Here is a 23,374-nt window from a genome sequence, read left to right on the forward strand (position 1 = left end):
CTTTGATACGAAAAAAATCATTATTAACTTTGTAGTAAATTATATTTATATAGAAGCCATACATATTTTATTAAACATATTCTGACTTTAAGAGGTGATTACTCTCATAATCTACATGGAATCTTAATACTTTACTTTTCCACTGCTCGGAATTGTTCATCTTAGTGAAAGTACCATTTATGTGTTTAACTGGTCACTGAGAATATCTGTAGATTGACAAGGAAATTATAAAAATGTGGTTGTGAAAGTTTTTGTTTTGAAAAACTTGTTTGAAATATGGCATCATGGATAGAAATAAGTTTTGGTTTTATTTCTTTTTACGTAGTTGTCTTTATTACAAACTGTTATTACATTAAAAAACATACCTGACTTTTATTTCTTCCAAGCATCTTTGAATATTTAGGTAAATGATTTAAATTACGACAGACTGAAATTTCTTTCTTAAATACTAAAACCTGTCAGACAGAAACTACAATGAATTTTGTTAAAATCACATTTATTTATTCAGAATATATATGTCTTTACTGCAATCCTGTTATTCACTACAAAGCATCTTTCATATGATTTGAAAAATATTTATATCACTTTTTTTAAATGGAAAGTAGAACAACAAAAAGAATGTTTCCTATATGTAACTTGCAGGGATAAAAGCAAGTAATTGGGATAATTAGGCCTATGAATTTTAACTGCTTATAGTATTTGAAGATATATCCAAGAATCTCTTCTGAAGGGTTTTTCTCCATAATAATAGCATTTTATCCTTTCCTGTTACCAAAAATAGTATTTATTAAAGAAAATTTGGAAACACTAGGAGAAACAAGTTTCAAAATTGTCACTTTTCCCACAAACTAAAATAACTATAATTGGTATTTTGTTGTATAATTTTTCTAATCTCTTTATTCTCTATCTATAAACTTAAAATGTTTTCAGTAATTAAATCTTTGCCTTTCATCCAACCTGGTTAACTTTTTAAAAAATTTAAAAATATATATTTGCCTAGTTTTGAAAGTCAAGTAGTGCTGTAAGTCTTATATAACAACAACAACAAAATAGAAATCTCCTTCCTCTTCCTTGTCTGTCTACTTCAGATTCCTGCTCCTTAGTGGTAGCCACTGTGAGCTCTTTTTTTTTTTTAACTGATTCTCTATGTACTTATTTGTAAATAATATGCCTGTGCTTCTATATTTTCTACATTGTAGGTATTATGTGTTGATACCCTAATATGACTTAAATATCTTTCGATATTTCCCCTACTCTGTCCTCCAAAATGATGAGACCACTTTTGTTTAAATCAGGGATTGTATTACTGAGATAATGCAAATAATATTCATAGATGAACCTTGTATGTTTTGTACTATAACACTTTGTTTTATAACGTTTTCTTTTACCTGGAATTAATCATTGTCTTTTTTGGTTTATTTGCTTAGTTTTCTAATTATTAATTATTAATTCATCCCAGAATTTATCCATAGACTGTAAAGCTCTTTTCAGTACATATAAATGTATCAAATTGTCATCCAGATTTTTTTTTTCACTCTTGTAGCCCTATGTAGCTGTCATTTTGGGACTTCCATAATCCTAGGAATTTCTTTTTTTCTGTGGAATCCATGTCCTAATCTCCGTGTCCTTTCTTTACTGACTTATGCCTTTGTTTCTCTTTGATTTGTTGGACCTGTATTACCTTCCTGCTGTTGGGACATAAATTTTGAGACCCTGTATGTCTGAAAACATAATTCTTCTACCTATATGATAGGCCACTATGAAATTAAATATTAGCAATTTAGAATATCGAAGGTATTGATTTAGAGTCTTTTAACCTTCAGTATTGCTTTAAGTGTGGCATTATTCTGAATCCTGTTCATTTGTATGATTGCCTTGAATTCTTATTTTTTTGTTGTTGGTTTTCTTTCTAGAAGCTTTTAGGATCTTTTCATGCCTGTGGTTCTGCAATTTTGTAATAATGAAATGTGGATCTCAGAGTGTGTATGTGAATACATACCCTCCTTCCTACCTTCATTATTTAGTTTATTAAGCTGTATCTTTATTAGACCCTTTTAATTCAGAGGTTTATATCTTCAGTTCTTGAAAATTTGCAATATTATTTCCTTGAAAATTTCTTCCCATTTTTTAATATTACCTCTTTTTAGAATTCTTGTTCTTCAGTTGTTAAACCTTGTATATTCATCATCTGTTTTTCTTTTCTGTTTTCCGTTGTTTTGTCTCTTGTTTTTCATTTGAAGAGCTTGTTTATTTTTCAAATCTTCTATTGAGTTTTTTATTTTATAATCTTTTGCTGACTAATTTTTAAAACCCTTTTTAACAAAACTTCTCAGAACTTTCCAATTACATCTTCTTCTTGTTTCATCTTATTTTTCTGGAGGCTACTATAGTGTTTGAAGATTATTTTCCCAGTTCCTTACATTTCTGTGCTTCTTCTAAGTTCTTCTTTTTTATTTGATTGTGTTCTCTTTTTCTCTCACGTTAGAGATGTTCATCAAATATTTTATGATCCTTTGTTGTCTATTCATATTAAAAATAAGACACAAAAAATGGATATTGTAAGCTCAATGTATATAGTTGGAATTATCAACTGGTAATAATTGCAATAAGTTAATCAGGTAAGACCCTCACCATGCCTGTATCCAGGTCTTTTCTTTTGTTCTGGGAAATGATCGTGGATGTGGGTCTTCCAGCCTTCTGCTTGTGAGCTGTAGGCCAAATTGCTAGCCTTCTTAGATTCCGGAGGGTTCTTTTAAAAACTCACTTGCAATCTTAAACTTTCCTGTTTTCTTACAGACAGTTTTAACCAGAGCTTCTGATTTCTGAACCTGTCCAGGTGTGTACTACAGTAAATGGAGTGTTACTTGATGGCATTCCCCATATACACTGGCTTAGGTTGTGTTTTCAGTGATTTCTGGTCTTCAAAGTCAGTTACCATTCAACCATTCACATTTATAGTTCCCAGAAATTTGGAGACTTGGTTGTTTTATGATCCCATTCCAGTCTCTTTATCCTAATGGTGCTATGCCTCTTTAAAATCTCTCTCTTTTTTTTTTTTTTTTTTTGCTCTAATTGTCCAGGCTAGAGTACATTGGTGCGATCTCCGCTCACTACAACCTCTACCTCCCAGGTTCAAGCGATTCTCCTGCCTCAGCCTCCCAAGCAACTGGGATTATAGACATATGCCATCATGCCCGGCTAATTCTGTATTTTTAGCAGAGACGAGCTTTCTCCATGTTGGTCAGGCTGGTCTTGAACTCCTGACTTCAGGTGATCCACCCAGCTTGGCCTCCCAAAGTGCTGGGATTACAGGTGTGAGCCACTGCACCCAGCCTAAAATCTTTTTAACTGTCACTTTGGGGGCTTCAGAAAGCAACAGAGGTGAACACGTGTATTCAGTCCTTCATGTTCAGTTGGAAGTCCTTATAATCTCTAGTCAACTTCTACCTCATCGTAAACATTCTTTGGCACCCCTATCAAGGATAGATTACTTTTGTGTTAAGGATTTATAGAGAATCAAGTTTCTTTTTAATCAGAGCACCTTTCGTATTTATTTTAGATTCAATCCTTTGTTATTATTTTTTTTAATACATATCTTTCACATAAGACTGTGTCATGGAAGCAATGCCCACATGTGTTTTTGCTTTGCCTTAAATCAGCATCTATCATAATGTCACACTAATAGGAGGGGCCCAGTAAATTTTTGGTTGAATGATGAAACATTTTCTCATAATTCGTATTCTTCAAAATATTGATTTAGAACTTTAAAGAATTATTGTGTATTGTATCTATACATGTAAAATAGTTTGTATAACCATTCTTGTATAGTTGAACATTTAGGTATTTCAGATTTTTAAATAAAATTGAGTTAGCTTTTTCTGTGTTTATTTCCATAGTACAAACTTCATATGCTTGTTCCTGAGGCTGTAAACATATATTACCAACTTATGTTTGCTTTATACCACTTTCACTGGCAATATTTTGTTGCCTGTTTGCTGTTCTTGTTGGTTATCAGCATTATTTTTGTCTAAAAACCTTTTGACAATGAAAAGTTTTGCAACCATTAACTCAACTTGACTTTAATATTAGTTACATGTATCTTAATTAGTACAACTTTTATCGTAAAGATATATGATAATACGTTATCTTACTAAATGATTAATGACTTAAGTTTTATCTTTTATTGTTGTTGTCTTTTATGATTACACTTTTCTTGAATCAAAACTTTTTGGTATTCTATGTTCTTTGATGTTTCTTGGTAAATTTTCTAGTATTAATTGGATAAAAGTCTTAAAATATGATTAGGTCAAAAAATTTATGGTAGGATTTTGATTTGAATAAGTTAACTAGATTAATTTCAATTGAATCTAAAATAGATTGGTGGCTTTTATTAGATGTAGGTAAGGAATGATTCTGTTGCTCTCTTGGGATCTGGTACTTTTGATCTAAGGGTCTTTTCTACGTTTGTATGATCTTATTCTTAGGCTTTTATGAGGCATGCATTGAAATTTGGGAGTGTGGTCAGGAATGACTGTCCTGCCCCTTGGATCTGAGCAGAGATTGGAGTTATTCAAGGTTGGTAATGACCACATTCTAAGTGGATTTTACCAGACTTCACATGAACCTTTTTTTCCTAATTGGATTTGGAAGTAAAGGTAAAACGTAGATTATAAAAACAAAATACTGGAAGAGTCTATCAAATGAGTGGGAGCAATGCTTTATATAAATCATTTAAGAAGTATTAGATGTCTTCTATTAAGGATATGTGTGTATTGTATGTTTAACATACATATATAGTATATAACATACCATACATATCATTTATTGAGCACTTGATACAGCTAAGCATTGTTCTTGAGGACTCTACATATATGTATTAACTCATTTAATTTGCATGACTAAGAGGTAGATATTTATCCTTATTTTACAGTTGGATGACTGTGGCTTATTCTTAATATTATTGTCTGAGTTTCAACTGCTAGTAAGTGGTAGAACTTGGTAGCTCTTGAGTTTGTGCTTTTAATCACTGCAGCATACTGTTGTCTCCCTTTTGATCTGTTGTTAATTGTAACCTAAACTCTTTATGACTCTAATATGAATTAAATGTTTATTTTTCTTGTAAAAACAGTTGGCAGAACACATGGCATTGTTCTTTAGCTATTTTCTCATCACTGAAGAGTGAGTTAGCATCATTAATTGAATATTAGGGGTTTGGAGTTTGTTTCTTGTGGTAATTTATTAAAGAAAAAAAAAGTTGTGTAGAAGGGAAAAAAATTACCTTGGCAAAGAGCAACAAGCAGGACCTTTGCAGTGTCTCTCTCCACAACTTGTAATATGTAAGAGATTTAGAAATAAGCTGAAAAAAAAGTCTTGTTCTGTGATTTTTTTTTCATTTTCTTAGAGAATATCCTTCTCATGCCATACATGCAAACACATATTAAGGTATTTGTGGTTTTAATTCAGTCCATAGTTCACATAGTGGAATGAAATATTTCATTTATCCATTCAACAAATATTTGAGAGCCTGTTATATGATAGCTAGGCTTTGTTTAGATGCTAGAGAATAAAAGAGACTAAGTTACTGCCTTCATGGATCTTCTGTTTTAAAGAAGTATAGAGACAGAAAATAATAGATGATAATCAGTACTATCCAGAAAAAAATATACTGTCAAGGGGATAGAGAATGAAAGAAGCTGCTATTGTAGACAGCATAATCTGTCATGCCATCTCTTCAAGACCTGAATGGAGTGAGGGGTGCAAGCTTTGGTCATATCTGAGCAAATGTATTTCAAGTAGAAAAAGGAAGTAGGAAGATCCTGAAATGGGATTACTTGGCATGTTTGAGGTACAGCAAAGAAGTCAGTGTAGCAAAAATGGTAAAGAATCAGGGACCAGATATTTGTTCTAAATGTAATCTGGTAATTTGTCTAACAAGTGATAAGTTGTATAGAGTTGGCATGTTTCTTAGTATTTTTAGTTGCTCAGATAATACATTTAAAGTGGCTAACACGAACTAAGGCTTTTTTATACAGTGGTCACTTGGTATCCATGGAGGCTGATTCCAGGACCTCCTGGGGATACCAAGATTGGCAACGCTGGAGTCCCTTATATAAAATGATGATGTATTTGCATATAACCTACGCATATCGTCTTGTATACTTTAAATCATCTCTAGATTACTTATTATACCTGAAACAGTGCCTAGACATCACGTTTGTGTGGATTCAATGTTGTGTCATACTTGGCGCACATCAAAATCAAGTTTTGCTTTCTAGAACATTTTGGAAATTTTTTTCCTGAATATTTTTGGTCAGGAATTATATTTTCAATATAATTTATTGGTTGAATCCCATGATACAGAGGGCCCCAGATACAGAGGGCTGACTATATATGTTATATACAAATTACTATTTGAAATCATAATAGACAAATAAGACAATTTTTAAGATACAATAGATCCTCTAGTTATTCACTGACACCTAAAAATACATATTTTTTAAAATTACTTATTTTAAATTACATAGTATCTTAATGTAAAAGGACCAGTGCCAAGAGCTAGTAGTGTTACCCATTATTTGTAGATATATTAAATCATTATGAAATTATACTTTATCATATTTTCGCAATAATAAGCCATTACCTGGTTACCAAAAATTTAATTTGCCCAAGTTTATTACTAGAGGACTTTATTTGTAGGCTTAGGTTCTTTCAGGACAAGAGAAAACTCCTAAGTGGCTTGAATAAGAAGTTTGTTTCCTTTACCAGAAACATTAACACTCTTAGAGTAATATGGTGATTTTCATGGATTGAAGCTCCTTTTTGTCTCATTTTTCTATTATCCTGAAAACGCAATTTTTGCCTCATGGTCTAATATGGCTTCTTCACTTTAGCTATCACATCAGCATTTTAGCAAGCAAGAAAGAGGAAAGGAGCGTCTTTCCTTTTAAGAATACTGTATTTCTCAGAAATTGCACGTACTACTTTCACTTTATATCCCATTGGCCAGATCTTACATTCAGGGATACACTTATCTACAAGAAATCTGGGCTATGTAGTCTTTTGGGTTTTTGTTTTTTACTTTCAGAAGCTCTGTATCTGTCTAACTTCGTTGACCCTATTATTGACAGGAACAGGTAGGTATTAGTGTACACCTATCAGTCTCTACACCACAGGTCTTTTAAACAATAAGGAGAAACTAGTTTAATAGTAATGTGGTTTTTTCTATATTAAAGCTTAAATTATCAAATATACTATAGAATATTCTATGAATTTTTTAAGAGATAAAATTGCCCTACAACCAACCATATATACCTTTATATTATGTTATCAAAATAAAGTAATTATTAAGGTACTGATCAAGAGTATGGAGCCAAACTGCTTAGGTTCAGGTTCTGCCAGTGCTACCTACCAGTGGTACCTGCCAGTGGTATAACCGTGGGCAACTTACTTAACTTTTTGTGACATAGTGTCTTCATATTAAAATGGGAAGATAATAATACCTAACTCATCGGATTGTTATTAGGAATAAGTAATTGGTTATAAAGAATGTAGAAAAGCTCTTAGCTCATAGTAAAGCCTCAAATGCTGTTAGTTCTTATTGTCAATTGGCAGGTTCTCAGTGAAAGTACTTTTAATAATATCCTAGGTAAAATATAACTTTAAAACTTAACCTATGCAGATACATTAATGTGTTGACTGTGGTAGAGGAAAGGTGATTGGATATATTTAAAAATGAGTCTAAATTGCTTATTTCATTTTGGAATACTTTATTACCTATATTGAGATTTTCTTAGGTATCGAGCTATAGTATTTTAGAATATGTATACAATATGTATTCCTTTGCAAATAGTTAATATCTTTTAAACTTTCCACAAAAAGTGCCTTTTAAAAGTCTATTCAGAGCCACAATATCAAAAGACTATTAACGTGAAAACATTTTGTATCTTGGGATAAATAAATGAACAGTGAACCTGTTAAAGAGTAATTATGTGACAGTTGAAAGTTGAGGATCTTTCGAGGTAGAGCTAGACTTCATGTTAAGGCTTTGCTTAATTTACTTTTCCAGGAAGTCTTGCCTTAATCCCTGGGCATGATTACATACTCTTGTGTTTTTTTATATAGCATTCTATACATAACTCTTTTAGCACCTCGCATATTTTGTTGAAATTGTATATTTGTGTCTATCTCCCCTACCACATCATGAGACTATGTCTCACTCATGTATATATCCTCTGCATCCTACACACTATCAGTATCAAAGATTTAATTAACTTACTATGCTGAACAGTGATAAAGATTGCCACTTTGTAGGAGTTACTTGTTTTTATCTTAAGTAAGAAATAACAGTAATTTATTCATGGCCTTAAATTGTTCTCCAAATTTGGCCATCTGGAGCAAGATGTTTAGAAATAGGCATATTTCCAAAATAAGCTATTATACTTCAAAGTAATGTTCTGTGTTACTGAAGTCCAGTTTAGGAAAACTGTGCTTCCTGGCTCTTTATTGTTTACCTCCCGTATGTATGCTTCTATTTCTTACTCCATACTTATGTGTCATAACAACAAATTTATTGTATGTTTTAGAGTATGACAACTTTATTTAAGAGGTCATTTAGTTAACACATGGCATGCTGTGTGAAATGCAGAAGTAAATAAAAGATGGTAGATAATCCTTTTGATAACACTTATTTTGCTTAACTATGTTGAGTCTGAAATCAAAATGTCCATACTTAACTTAGAGCTCAGGTGAAGTGTGTGTGTATGTACAGGTAATATGTATGTATATCTGTCATATATATTTATGTAGTTTAGTATCAAAATTGGATTATCTCTGCCACTTACTGTTGTATTAGTAGATGATCAAACTCTTTAATTTCATAACCAAAACAAAAGCTAACAGACAATCTCTGTCTTATATATGGAGCTGTAAAGTGTAGAGGACTTGCTGAAGTGTTAAAGGTAGATGCAGTTAATCTGTACTCTTTACTCATGTGCTATCATACTGGTTTTTTTTTTTTAAAGGGATTGTGCTGAAAATTACTAAAATACAATCCCAGACATATAATTTTTAGGCATTTTTCTAATGAGTTTTGAATTTATTTTTATTTTTTATTTTTCATTTATTAGAGACAGGGTCTTTCCCTGTTGCTCAGACTAGAGTGCATTGGTACAGTCATTCACTACAGGCTCAAACTCCTGGACTCAAGTGATCTTCCCTTCTCTACCTCCCAGCTAGCTGGGACTACAAGCATGTGCCACCGTACCCAGCCTCTAAATGGGTTTTAATGTACTATTCTAATAGTCTATTAGAGATTCAGGCATTTGAGAACTAGACTAAAAATAATGATCATCCTTGCTGTTGGCATTTATCAAACAAGTGTTACAATGTAAAAATGCTGGATAAACCACAGAATGTTTCACGCATACCTTTTTTCTTCTCCACAGCAGTTTGTAATACTGTTGTCCCTTTGCATTTAGTAAATAAAAAACTTTTGAAGAATGACTCTGACAAAATATTATGCTACTATGCTCATAAACTTTAATATTTTTATTATTTATATTTTTAATCATTTATTAACTTGGAAGAAGTTTTCAGTAACATTTGTAATATATTTAAGGTGTTTTCATTAAACTTCTTTATTTAAATATGACTTTATAAAGCCACATTGGCAAGTTGCGATGAATTTTTCTGCTTATTTTTTATTTCAACATTTTAGTTGTTTTTGACTTAGGAATATGAATTTCTCTTGAGTTTTATTTTTGGTGAGATCTATAGATAAAATTACAAATAACTTTGAAAAAATTTAAAAATTTCACATTTCATATTAAATTTGCAAGACTAAGATATGATACGATACATACATTGTTACTACATTTCTAGAAACAAGCTTTTTTCTATTGGCCTTGCTCCCAAATCACATTGTAATCTCATGATAGAGGAACTAAGGTTAACTGTTTTTGTTTTGTTTTCAACTTCCCAAGATAATTTTAGTTAATACACTTTTAGTTGAATATTAGCTTTTTAGTTCTTAAGAAATATACTGCACTCAATAATTTCCTCTTTACGCTGCCTTTGTTTGTTGTTGTTGTTTTTTGGTTTTTTGTTTTTGCTTTACAAATAGCTCCATAATCCTCAAACTCACCTTTCCTGTCTTTTTAAAGGTCGACTGAGCTATCCACATCCAGGAACTGACAATCTGTTGATGTTAAATGGTAAGTTTTATAAAAACATTTTATATTTCCAGTAGATTTATATAAAGATGACTTAATGCATGTTTCTTTGAACCTCTCCGTACACACAATTTAATCATTCTATGAGTATAAAAGTAAAGTTACAACTATTCCTATACAAAAGGCAGAATTAGGAATCTGAATGTGTTCTGGCTGGCAAAGCAGTCATTTGTAACAGTATGACTTTAATTCAGTGATCACAGACTTGGAGGCAGTCCTAGTTTGAATATTGCCTTTCCAGTTTCAGGTATGAACTTGAGCAGATTACTGTTACCTTAGTTTCCCCATGTGTAATGGGAATATAATCTCAGCATTATTGTGACATTTAAATGAGATATTTGCAAAGTGCATAGAACTTGTTACTTAGTATAGCACTTGTGTTTGTGGTTAAATAAGAAATATACTGGTGTCTCTGTAAGTATTGTGGTCACACTAAACTTACTCAAACTAGAAACCTTACATAGTGAAGTTCACCAAAGTATGGAAAAGAATAAATAAATTTTTATTAAAGTTTATTTTCTTTCTGTTGGACAAACATTGACATTCAGAGTCTCAATACTTAGCACATCCGTGATTGTAGGAGTAGAGATGGAGGATTAAAATATCCTTCACAGGAGTATTTTTAAGTCAGAGGGTGGGTGTGGAGAAGGAAATAGGAAGAGGAAAGAATAGAAATAGTATTAATATTTACTTTAAAAAAACATAATATCATTGGAATGGCTTGGCTCTTCTTTCAACTAAAGTTTTGTCAAAATAAGATGACAATGAAGTTGGGGAACAAAGACTGGAAATAAGATACATGTAAAGCTAGACCATGTGAACTAATATTAAGTAGGCTGTAGTGACAGAAAGATGAAAATAAAGTCCAGACCATGTAGGAGATGATCAGGGTAAGTAGGATTTTAATGAGAAAAGTTGAAGAAGCAGAACATTAAATAAGTGATTGATTTAATCATTCAGCATTTCACTGTTGAGTTCTCTATCACATGCCAGTCTAAGCACTGAGTTATCTAATTAGTGAGAATCTTACAGGATGGTTGTGGTCAGAATTGTCAGGTTACTACTGGAGCCATAACTGAGTCATATGGAAGCAAAGAGTTTAGTGGCCACGGTGTATTTGCGACTTACATTATTAGTTATACTAAACATTATTAAGTTAATTGATGTTTTTGTCAGTTGCCAAAAGACCTTATAAATAATCTAGATGTTAGGTTGAGAGTGTTTCATCACATGGTAGAAAGAAGAATATTTTATTTCAGACAAGAGTTGCATCTTGTGGACAAATCTGTTTTGTGTATTATGTGAGTACTCTTAGTAGTCTGTCATTTGGGGCCACAATGCATACTCAGTACAGGAAGCCAGCCTGGAGATTGTGAACTTTTTCTGGCAAGGTACTAGCTGGGAGAAAAAGATAATGAAACTTGGACGTGGAATGTGTTTACATCAGGAAAAGAAACAATTTAATCCAAAGAGAATTTTTTTAAACTCCTTTCGGATCATTGGTTGAGAGTGAAGCAAGAATCATATAATTGGGAATATTTGTGGGTTAAAGAAGTCTTGAATATTAAGGATTTAAATAATTTTAGTAGACACCAAAGTTATTGACGAGATAACTAGGCAAAGAAGGATACTAAAAGGTAAGGGGATATTTTTCTTGAGCTATTTTTGACTGCATGTAATTCAGGTATATTCTTAGCATATTGTCTCCTTGGGAAATGTGAGAATTAAGTGATATTAGTATACTTGTACTATTTATTAACTGTTATTGACTGATTAAAGCAATTGTTGTATCTCATAGTACATAGACCTACTTTTTGAATTATTAAAGTTTTGCGTAAGCATATTACATTTAACTCACTTTTAGGCATTTGATTAAGTTGTGTTACTTAATGGACAGGCAGAGCTAATATTGTTAAGTTTAAAAATCATTTTTTAGTAATAAATTTTGCATCAGCCTTTTTTTTTTTTTTTTTTCTTTTGTGGTGGTGTAACAGTAGCTAGCTCATAGTGGTTGCTTACATAGATTCTGGAGCCAGATTATCTGAGTTTAAACCCAGGCTGGCTTTTTCTATCTGTGTAACCTTGAACAGCTTACCTAACTTCATTTTGCCTCAGTTTGTTTATGTCTAAAACAGAGATTAGTGTACTGCCTGATTCTGGGGGACTGTTCTGAGAAGTGAGTGAATTCATTCACGTAGAGTATTTAGAGCAGTTTCTGAAAGTAAGTGTTAGCTAAGTAGTGGGTAATGGCGAACAGTGACAAAACTTTATTTGAAAGAGTAAAAATCTTGTCCTATAAATACATGAAGTTGGATATGTCTGTGTTGGAGAATATAAAATTAAGAGAAAACATAACTGATGTTTTAAACTATTCTAAGTCTATTATAAGTAGCTAACAAAGATGGCACATTTTATGTTGTTGCAGAAAGACAAACCAGAACTATTTGTTAGAAACTATCTTGGGACAAAATTTAGGTAAAATTACTCTAAAAAAAAAAAAAAAACACCTCTCAAAAAAGGTAAAATAACTCTCTAAGGCAGTGTTTCCTAAAGTGTGATGCCATAGCTCCCTGGAGCACTCAAGATGACTTTTGTTGTACACAGATACACATTAAAATAAATGTATAACTGTTGCAATTAAAGAACATTCCTTAGAAAATACAGAACTGACAGAAAGCTGACAGTGATTCTAGGCTTGAGTTTCTTTACCAAAACATACTGTTGCAATTGTTAAGCCAATATGGCAAATATATCTGTAAACATATCTGTAAAGATTGTGTGATTCTGCCTCTAATAGTTAGTCAGCAGTTATGGTTTATCTTTTAAATATTCCTTTAAGTAAGAAAGAAAGAGAAAATGGGATAAAAACCAGGAAGTTGATCAAACTCAGTAAAACTATGAAATGCCTCTGGCAAATCCTTAACTCTAAGCGTCTGTTAACTCAGATGTGTATATATATATATATTTAAAAAGGTGTAATACAATAAATACCTGTATATTTGATGAGGTTGTAGAGGTATTTTTAATTTAAACAATAAAAAAAAATTATATAAATTGAATTGACTGCTGGAGACTGTCACTATTGAAGAATTCAAGTTTGTCGAACAGTCTGTATTTAGCATCCAGAAGCACTTTAGAGAAATCATATTATATAAAATTGTGTAGACTGTATTAAAACCAGAGGTGAAGTACTTCAGAAGTTAGAATGAAAGATATATGTTTATATTTCTAAATGTATAAATCCTAAACACTTTTTATTATCAGTAGTTTAAAAAAAAAAACTGCTTACAATAGTAGCAAAGAGCAATACAAAATGCCTTTGTATTAATATTTGAATTACACTTCCTTTACGGCTTTCTCAAGGAAAATAGCTTACATTTTATTAGTACATGTCGTTTTTCAAAAGAGAAACAAATAGCAGAAGTATTGGTGGCTAGGAGGAGGAGTGGGATTGTTATTAGCAAGCTAGTTAGAAATGTAAATTTGCTGTGATAACCCACATACAGCTATGTATGTGATAAAGAGCTTACTGTACCTTTTGAGAGGAACAAAGTTATGTGTATCTTTTAATTAAGAAAATTAACTCAGTAATTGTATTTCTGAAGGCAGATGCTCTAAATACATCTATTCAGTCGTAAAAATAGGAAACTGGGGTAACCATCTGTTCTTTTTTTTATGCTGACGGAGTGAGTGGAGAAGATAAACTTTCTTTTGGGTATTGAAAAGGATTATAATTTAGAAGCATATTTTTCTCCTTAGTTTTGACTTTTTCAAGTTGAAAAAATAAAAATGTCTTTAATTTCCTCACAAGAGGACTTTAACCTGTATTTCTAGCTGATGTGGTGTGTTTGCCTATCCCTTCCTCTAGCTGAAGTAATTCAGTTACTACAACTGTAGCTGAGAGCCAATACATACAACCCTACAAAGTCCCTAGTCAGAATGTTAGAATCATCCTGTTTTTGTTTTTGCTTTTGTTTTTTGTAGCTATGGATTAGAACCTTAATAAGATGATTTGGAAACCAGAACCAAAACTGTAAAGTCACTTGTCTTCAGGCTTTTCTCAAAGCCTTCTTATTATCTTTAAGTAAATAAGTACATACATGTCTCAGTAATATATATTAAATAGCCAGCTCCTCATTTTTGTACGAATGAGGTTTTTTTGTAACACTTCATAAGTGTTCTTTATTTTTATACAACAAATTGTTCCTTTTAAGAAATCATATTCTAAATGAGTTTGAAGAACATACTGTTTTAAAAAGTCTTTTTAAAAACATAAGTCACTTAGTTTTTTTCTTAATAGGTAGACTTTTCTGATAATTCTGATTAAGAGTTACAATGGAACATACTCCAGAAATTCACATAGAAACCATTGGTAGGAAAGTGAATACACACACCATTGTTTGGTGTGATGGTGGCAGATTAGTTATTTCCATAACAGGGAATAGGAAATATTTCACATGGTTTAGCTTCATTTGTAGTCAGTTCTATTTTTGGTAATGTAGATACTTGGAATCTGAGAGTTGTCCAAAAAATAAGTAGAATAGCTCTTTATAGGATTCTAAAATTCCTCAGGTATGACACAGTTGGAGAAATCTTCTAAATGATTATGTTCAAGCCAAGGAATGAAATGAAACTTAAGAAGCTATGAAATTTATACATATTTTTACCATTTTAGTATTGAGTAGCCTCAGCTAAGAACATAAACTGAGTATGGTATCATTAATTTTCTCAATAGGTCAGGAATTAAGTGCCACATTATGACTTCATAATTCATCATTCAACTTTAAATTTGATGAAAATATTTTTATGTGCTTTATAAATCTTCAACTCTCTGCACCTATGAATGAAATTCTGCAAAGCAAATGTATACTGAGTTAATACCATTAGGCTATACCCAGGGATAAGCAGGAAGCCCAACTGACTCATTCTGTGAAGTGTTTTGGGAACTGTTGACCATTTCTAGGCTTAATACAACTGTTCACTCTTCTGTAGTCTATTCTTTTATTTTGATACGGAGTTTCATTCTGTCACCCAGGCCAGAGTGCAGTGGTGCGATCTCAGCTCCCTACAATATCTGCCTCCTAGGTTCAGGCAATTATGCCGTCTCAGCCTCCTGAGTAGCTGGGACTACAGGCGCCCATCAACACACCTGGCTAATTTTTGTATTTTTAGTAGAGACGGGGTTTCACCATATTGATCAGGCTGATCTCAAACTCCTGACCTCAGGTGATCCACCCGCTCTGGCCTCCGAAAGTCCTGGGATTACGGTGTGACCACGTGTGGCCCTATGGTCTGTTTTTGATCACTCTATTAAAATTTCTTCTATCAGTCTGATTTGTTCACAGTTGATATCTCATCACTTAGAGCTTTATAAAGACTTTTATGTTTAAAAGACATAGACAACAAAATTCTAAGTGCTACTTTCACTCCTCTCTGAGGACAGAGGAATAATATATAGGTCAGGTAAGCTATGAAATAAATATGCCAGACTTTGAAGTAATTGGAGCTCAAGGATAGGTTAAGTGTGCAGCAGATTATATAGCTAAATAAAGACAATAGAATGACAGAGATGCAAATGAAGTTAGTTTTATATAGAAAGGTCTGATACAAGCCTTTTATTGACTTTATTTCTTAGAATTGAAATGACTAAGAGTTGACTGTTTTTCTTACTTTTTATTAAAGAGGAACTAATGTGTTATACATACACTTACTTGTAGTAAAGCATTAGTATAAAATGAAAGAGAGTATATTTCATAATGTGAAATGTTTTCTTTTGATCTTTAAATTTTATATTTTTAAGGTAGATATTTCTGACAACTTTCAGCACATGGTTTTATTTGAGATTTATTCAATATTGAATTTTTTTCAGGACTGAAAAAATCTGTGAACATAAACTGTTAATTTTTTAACAATCTTTTTTTTTTGTTTGTTTGTTTACTGCCTTGGCTTCATATATTAATTTCAGGGTAAAAATACTCATTGTGTATTTAAATTTGTGGGGAGAAGTTCTTTTAAAACAATTTGTGGATTTTATCAAACTGGGAGTTTCTTATGAAAAAGAAATTAGTCATTTTTTTTCCATAGAAATTATGTCCACTGCAAGTGACATAGATAAAAATGCCTTTATACTTTTATGGTATTTACCATATGTACTATTGTATGATGATGTTGATAGTATCTGAATCCCTCTTACCCCATAGGTAGACATATAAACAATTAGTAGATAGTTGGTATAACATAGATTAAAAGGATAGAAAGCATTATTAGCTATAGTAACTTCTCTAAACAAGTTTGAACATGGATTGATTTCTGAAATCCTGTCTGATCTGTACGGGCTTCAGAGTATCAGTTTAATACTGGTATATCTTCTCATTCATCTGTATCTTCTAGCACTACTTCCATGCAGGGCTTGGTATAATGTGAATTGGATCTGAATAGCTATTTATTGACCTATGTATGCCATACCACTCTTTATAATAAGCATTTAATTCAAATTGTTTCCATTCATTGGCAAAATTATTTGGGATGCTATTTAACTGTAAAGTGTTGTATATTTCTGATTAGATGAAACAAATACTTGTGAATTTTAACACAAATGATAAATTGTGTATTTCTTGTTACTTTCCGAGTTTTATATGATTCAGATGATATATATTTACCTATAAATAAAAGTGCTTTGTAGAATGGTGAAACATGCAAATGTTATATGGTGACACTATCATTACTCTTAAAACAAAGTAGCACTAATTTCCAGAAGCCCACATAGCTTTTCTTATCAGAAATATTTGTATATGTGGGCTTATTTTTAGTACTGACATTTTACAATTTGTCCTTTGTTTACATGCAGCAAGGAGTTATGGGCGAAGACGAGGTAAATCATTTCCATTTGCTATGGTATAATTTTTTTCTAATTGGGTTTACTGATCAATGTTGTAATTAATTACTCTAGATTTTTCATGCAATGTCTGAAAACTCACAGAATTGTATTTTGATTTGAGCACTTGTCAAAATGTTTAATTTTAAATCTCTTAACTTTTGAACTGTATTTTCATACTAACTGTGGTTGTTTCATAAATTTTCCCTTTTTAAACTGTTGAGATTTAACTCTAGTTTTTAAAGTTATTTCTGTATCTTTTCAAATAATGATGTCTCCTTAAATATGTTTAATATTAGTGAAGGTAGCATGAAGTGTGATTTTTCTACTCTCTAAATATATAACTGATTGTCATATTTATGATAAATAATTTACAACTCTAGATTGTTAGTTTTATGTTGACCCAGGTGAAAGTAGCACATACCAAATAGATTATTGTTAACACTGATTTATAGAAATCATGTTGCTTATATTTCTGTTTTCTAAGAACATAACGCCTTCTTTTTCTTTCTTTCTAATACACACACACACACATACCTTCTCCCCTTTCCTTTTTCCTTTCCCTCCCCCACAAAAGTATTCCCCACAGAGTTCTCGTGTGGTATCCTAAGGAAAGAGGACTATGTGATGCAAGACTATTATTGAACTTCCTAGGAAAGCAGCTGACGTTTTCTTTGGCTAAAACTTTGCTTCTCCCTTTTCCATGTGCAGAGAAGTAGATGGGATGAGAGGAAACAAAAGTATGCTACTAGATTATTCTCTAAATGAGCAATAATCATGATGTTTATATTGTTAGGTTTATTGCAAATGCCACACTGAATAAAAAGGGTTTTCTTTGACCTCTAAATATCTCCCTTAAGCCATGGAGGATAGACAGTAATAATAGTGCCCTTTGATCACTTTTATAATTTCTTTTCAACTAGTCATGAATGTGTATACTTTTTAAAAAAGCAAAATTATTTGCCACCACTGACAACCAAAATTAGTATTTTATATTCTTAAGTGGTTCCAATTTTATATTTCAGATTATCTGAATTTAACTTTAATTTTTTAATATGGTTTATTCAAATGCTTAACTGAATCTTTTGGTTCTTCAGTTTTCTAACCAAAAGGAGACAGACACTCAAGACTTAGAAAATTGAAGCTGAACAACTTTTCTAAAGACTTAAGCTAAGAAGCGGGGGAGAAAGTTTAGAAGTTTAGTACCTGTTTTCAAATCTATGGACTAGCTTCTTTCACTATGCAACTTTAATAATGGAGCTTCAGTTCTCTGAAACACAGTGCACTTACCAATCTGTGATTTTTAGGTATTTTGAAACTGTAGAGCAATTCAGAATTTTTGCCTTGTTATATATTTTTCACCTTTTGACTGTCGTGACTTATGTTTAGTCTAATGTGTTATATTCTCATGTAAATATCATGATCTAAGAAGTTCTTAGGAACCAGGTATCAGGAAGTCATCTTATTTGTCTTCATCTCAGTTCAATAATTGTAGATTATGATTATGATATTTAAAAAAAGCAAAAAAAATTTTCCCTGCTTTTATATAGGCATCTGCTGTCATTCCTATATATCTCTATCCCCTAGAAGCCATAAAGAATTATTCGGCTTCAGAACTGCCTTACTGTATTGGAATAAGGAAGACTCTCACATGGTTTTAAGATTGCTGATAAAAGCTTCCATTAGGACAGAACTGATGGTTGGCACACAATTTGGCTTAGCATACAGGGGAGTGAATGCCCAAATTTTCATCTCAGATTATATGATCTTAGTAAATTTTTAGTTGATCTTCTATGAAAAGTAGTAGTCATCTTTTAAAATTTTGATTGTGAGAATCATGTGAAAAGCATACCCATTAGAAATAACTACTGAGAGATTTTATCTGAATTTTAAAGTACACTGAAGCAGTAAGTAATGAATTATTTTTTTAACCTGCATACCAAAGGAGTACCTCAGAAATGGGTTAGTCACCTGGTTTTCTTTCTTTTTTTTTTTTTTTTTTTTCTTTAACTATTTTTTCCTATTCCATGCTAGATACAATAAACCTTGGACTGATAAACTTTTAACCACCAAAGACCCCGTTTTATGGCCTCAGGTTTTAGATTTGATCCATCAAATAAACCACATTTAGTCATTGTTTGTTAAAAATGAATTGCTTATCTTCTGTTCATGTGGGGTGTGTCACACTGAGTTGATAAAATTTTTGCTAAAAATAAGTTACAGCTCTTTTACCAGTGCAATGATGAGTGAACAGTTATTTTTACAGGACATTCTGACTTTGACTTTTGTAGTCCTGTTTAGGAAGAACTGTTTTTCTTCTTTCAGCCCAGGCATAAAGAAACTGTTTGCATTTACAAGATTTCTCACTTGACTACAGTCAAACCAAGTTACTACGAAAATGACTTGATGTACTTGAATTTCTTAATAATGTCAATAAGAACTTTAAATCAAGCTAGCTCTAGATATTATTTTATGAAATATACTTTAGGAATAATCAAAATGTAATTATACTAGTAGTAAACAAAAAGCAGAGATTTATTTCTCTGCTTTTTATTTGAAACCTACTGCCTCTACTGTGTATTTCTATCCCCTGGGAGCCATAAAGAGTTCTACTCTACAGTTGCCTACGGGATGGGCAACATTAGGAAGGAGAAGTGTTCACATAGGGAGCTGACGTTAGTATATGGAAAACTACTTGTCATTTGTATTTATTTTTTATTCATTGTTTCTTCTGTTCCATTCTGAGAGTGAACATTCTTGTCTGGGATTGAAGGGAGGTATGAGGGGTAACTTAAGTTCTATCCTTTCAACTTAAACTATTTCTATAGCACAGTCAGTCCTTTAATAAAGGATTAAAGGGCTACTGTGTTCCAAAAGGAGTAAAAATATGTAGAATATTTTTAGTAATAGAAATAAAAACCTATTTTAGTTAATGGTACAGAGCCTCAGGAGGCAATCCTTTTAAGCAAGTAAACCCAAAGTTTGAGTTAGTAGATGTATGAGACAAGAAGATAGGAGAAATAATTTTAAAGGGAGACAAATGATGGAAGTTTAATTAGAGAAGTTTGATTTATTCATAGTGTATAGCCATCCAAACTTATGTGCTATAACAAATAAGGAATTATTAATAATATAGTATGCCATATTCTGCTTTAAAGTTGACCCAGGATTTTTGATTTGGAACAATCCTGTAAATACCCAGATTAATTGTATACTCCCTAATATCATCACTGCCAGATCCTTTTATGATTAAATCAAGGCTGAAATCCTTGGTAAATAATTTCAATATTTGTAAGACAATGGATAAGATCTCTGAAGCATGAAAAAAAGCTGGGGTAACACTAGAACAGGGGTCAGCAAACCACGGCCCACAGGCCAAGATTTCTGTTTTTGTAAACAAAGTTTTATTGAAATGTAGCCGGTATTTACCCATTGACTTTGGTCTGGCTGCTTTGGAATTACAACGATAGCACAATTGAGTAGTTCTAACAGAAAATGTCTAGCCTTCAAAATGTAAAATACTATGTTTACTACTGACCCTTTATAGAAAAAATGTGCTGACGTCTCTTCCCTAACCTTTAAGAGACTGACTGTACCTGCTCTACACCTATACCCAGACATACTAATTTTTATAGAAACAAATTTTAGTAAACTGAATTTTAAAGTAAATATATCTAGAAATTAAATAAAATTTGTAAAGACATATAAGGTGATAAATTATAAATTTTTAAGTAAAATATCTTCTTTATCCTTTATAAGAAAGGTACAAACCTACTGGAAAAATATTTTTAAGCCGTTAGTGTACCTTGTGCCTTTCTCAGTTCTTTGCAGAAGCATATCTAAGGCTATTTGATTAAACAGATAATGCTGAAAAGAGATCAATCTGAAATATACTTCTGTTGTTTTGATAGTTTTTTAAATTAATGTTTGGTAACATTAGTGTAGCCTTCAGTGTCAGAGTTAGTAATCACCTATAACTTCCCAAGAAACTATCAATAACCCCAAGGTTATGAAGAAATTCTAGTTTTGTTGTTTTAACTTTTACATTTAAGCCTGTAATCCTTCTTGGATTTTTTTTTTTCAGTATCATGTGATATAGGGATCAAAATTATTTTTCCCCCTCAACTAGAAATCCGTTTATTGAAAAGATTTACTTTTCTACATTGAACTGCATTGGTACCTTTGAAAAACATCGAGTGACTGTATACGTACGTATAGGCCCATTTCTCGACTCTATTATGTTTCATTTATCTTTCTACTCCAATATCAGTTTTATAGTCTCAATAACTAGCTAACTAGTAAGTAAGCCTTGAAACTTGGTAGTGTAAGTCCTCCAATTTTGGTGTTTTGTTTGTTTTGTGTGCTGTCCTTGATTGTTCTTAGGCCTTGGATTTATCATAAATTTTAGAACTGACTTATGAATTTCTAGAAGACAGTGTGCTGAGACTTTGAATGGATTGTGTCCAGTCTATAGATTGGATAATTTGGAAAGAATTTACACCTAACATGTTTTATTTTATTCTTTTAACATTTTCCACAGCAAATTTTTGTCATTTTCAGCGTAAAAGTCTTGCATATCTTTTGTTAAGTTTATTTGTAGGTATTTGGTGGGTTTTGATGAGATATGAAAATGATATTTAAAATTTTTCCCAGTTTATTACTAGCATTTAGAAATGAATTGGTTTTTGTAAATTGGCTATGCATTTGTTCTCTAGACAAATAAATTATTTCTACTAGTTTGATTTCTTGGAATTTTACATGTACAATTGTGTCTATAGAAAATAGTTTTATTTTTCTTTGCCAGTATTCATGACTTTAAATTACTTTTCTCATCTTCTTTGACTAGTTGTACATCCAGTAGTACAATGCTGAGTAGAAATAGAGCGAACATCCTTCCAAACTTTCAAGAGAAAGCATTTGATAATTTATTATTAAAGACCTTCACTCTCTCTCTCTTTTTTTTAAATGCTCTTTATCGGATTAAGGAAATTCCTTCCTACTCCTAGTATTCTGGGAGTTTTTCTTTTTTAAATTATGAATAGCTGTTGAATTTTATCAGATGCATTTTCTACATTTATGGAAATGATTTTATGGTATTTTTATTTTGGTCTGTTTATATGGTACAATTAACAGTAATTGATTTTAAAATTACAAATTAATCTTAATATTCCTGGGGTGAACCCCACTTACTCATGATCTGTTTTTCATTTTTATCTACTTCTGGATTCATTCTGCCAATATAGTTTTTAGGATTTTTACGTATGTGTTCATGAGGGATATTGGGGTCTCATTTCCTTACAATGTTTTTGTCAGATTTTAGTATTGGAGTTGTGAAAAAAAAGTTGAGAAGTACTTCCTCTTTCTTTATTCTCTGAAAGAGTTTCTATAAAATTAGCATTTTTTTCTTCTTAAAAGGTCTAGTTCATTTGATGTTTGTAAGTTCTGTGTTGATTGATGTCTCCTTTTTGTTACTTTATTTCCTTCATTCTACTTTCTTTGTATTTTATTTGCTATTCTTTTCCTAGCTTTTTGTGGTAGAAACAAGATGATTTAAGCATGTCTTGTTTTTTAACATGCTTTTAAAACTATGAATTTTCCTTTAAGCATAGGTTTTGCTGCATTCCACAGAACTGTTGTATTTCATTGCCATTCAGTTTTATTCCTTTGAGGTGTAAGAACCTAAAAACATATGTATGGTATCATTCTTAGAAAGCATGTTAAAAGTACACTACAGTGGTAGACATAACTTACTTAATGGTTCTCCTTTTATTCTCATATTAATTTAAAATATGATAAAAGAACAATTGGCAAGGTAAAAAGTCTTACTTTGTTGATGATACTCAGTTAACTCTTCTTTTAAATGAGTATTTAAATCTGTAGCTTTTATGGCTTCTTGAAAGAAAGCAGTCATTATTGTCCAACAGTGAAGATTCTTGTTAGTATGGCTAGTGTGTGAAATGTTCTTAACCTTTTCGTTACATTCTTTGTTTAGCTGAACTTCGTTAATAGATTATAGACACATAGATTATAGATGTTTTTAGTTATATGAATACTAAGTGTAATATTATAGTAAACAAAAAGTTTGGGTCATTTTGGGGTCACTTTTCTCTTTGGCATTGCTTATAGTGTGATTTCTTTTGTCACTGCATTTATTTTTTTATGTAGACCCTAAGTATTTGTGATCCATATTTTTTCTCAACATAAATGTCTGTTAGAAAGACATTTAAATACTTATTGTAGTTATGACACTGCTAAGTTTTTACTTGTGTTA

At 31.7% G+C, this 23,374-nt stretch overlaps 1 protein-coding gene across 8 annotated transcripts in view; it reads left to right on the top strand.

Annotated features, from left to right (window-relative positions):
* Positions 1–23,374, top strand: part of CPEB2 (cytoplasmic polyadenylation element binding protein 2) — a 65,889-nt gene that overhangs the window by 20,098 nt on the left and 22,417 nt on the right. For 5 of the 8 annotated variants that reach the window (XM_064365734.1, XM_021668214.2, XM_064365735.1 and 2 more), the window contains 2 exons: positions 10,161–10,211; positions 17,077–17,100. In XM_064365734.1, the coding sequence (XP_064221804.1) occupies positions 10,161–10,211; positions 17,077–17,100 (75 nt within the window). The remainder of the gene's footprint in view (positions 1–10,160; positions 10,212–17,076; positions 17,101–23,374) is intronic. The other 3 variants (XM_064365738.1, XM_064365732.1, XM_064365743.1) reach the window with 1 other exon arrangement.

This window comes from Aotus nancymaae, unplaced genomic scaffold (assembly GCF_030222135.1).
Source record: "Aotus nancymaae isolate 86718 unplaced genomic scaffold, 86718_ANA_hifiasm-v0.15.2.pri h1tg000006l, whole genome shotgun sequence".
Classification (NCBI taxonomy): Eukaryota; Metazoa; Chordata; class Mammalia; order Primates; family Aotidae; genus Aotus; species Aotus nancymaae.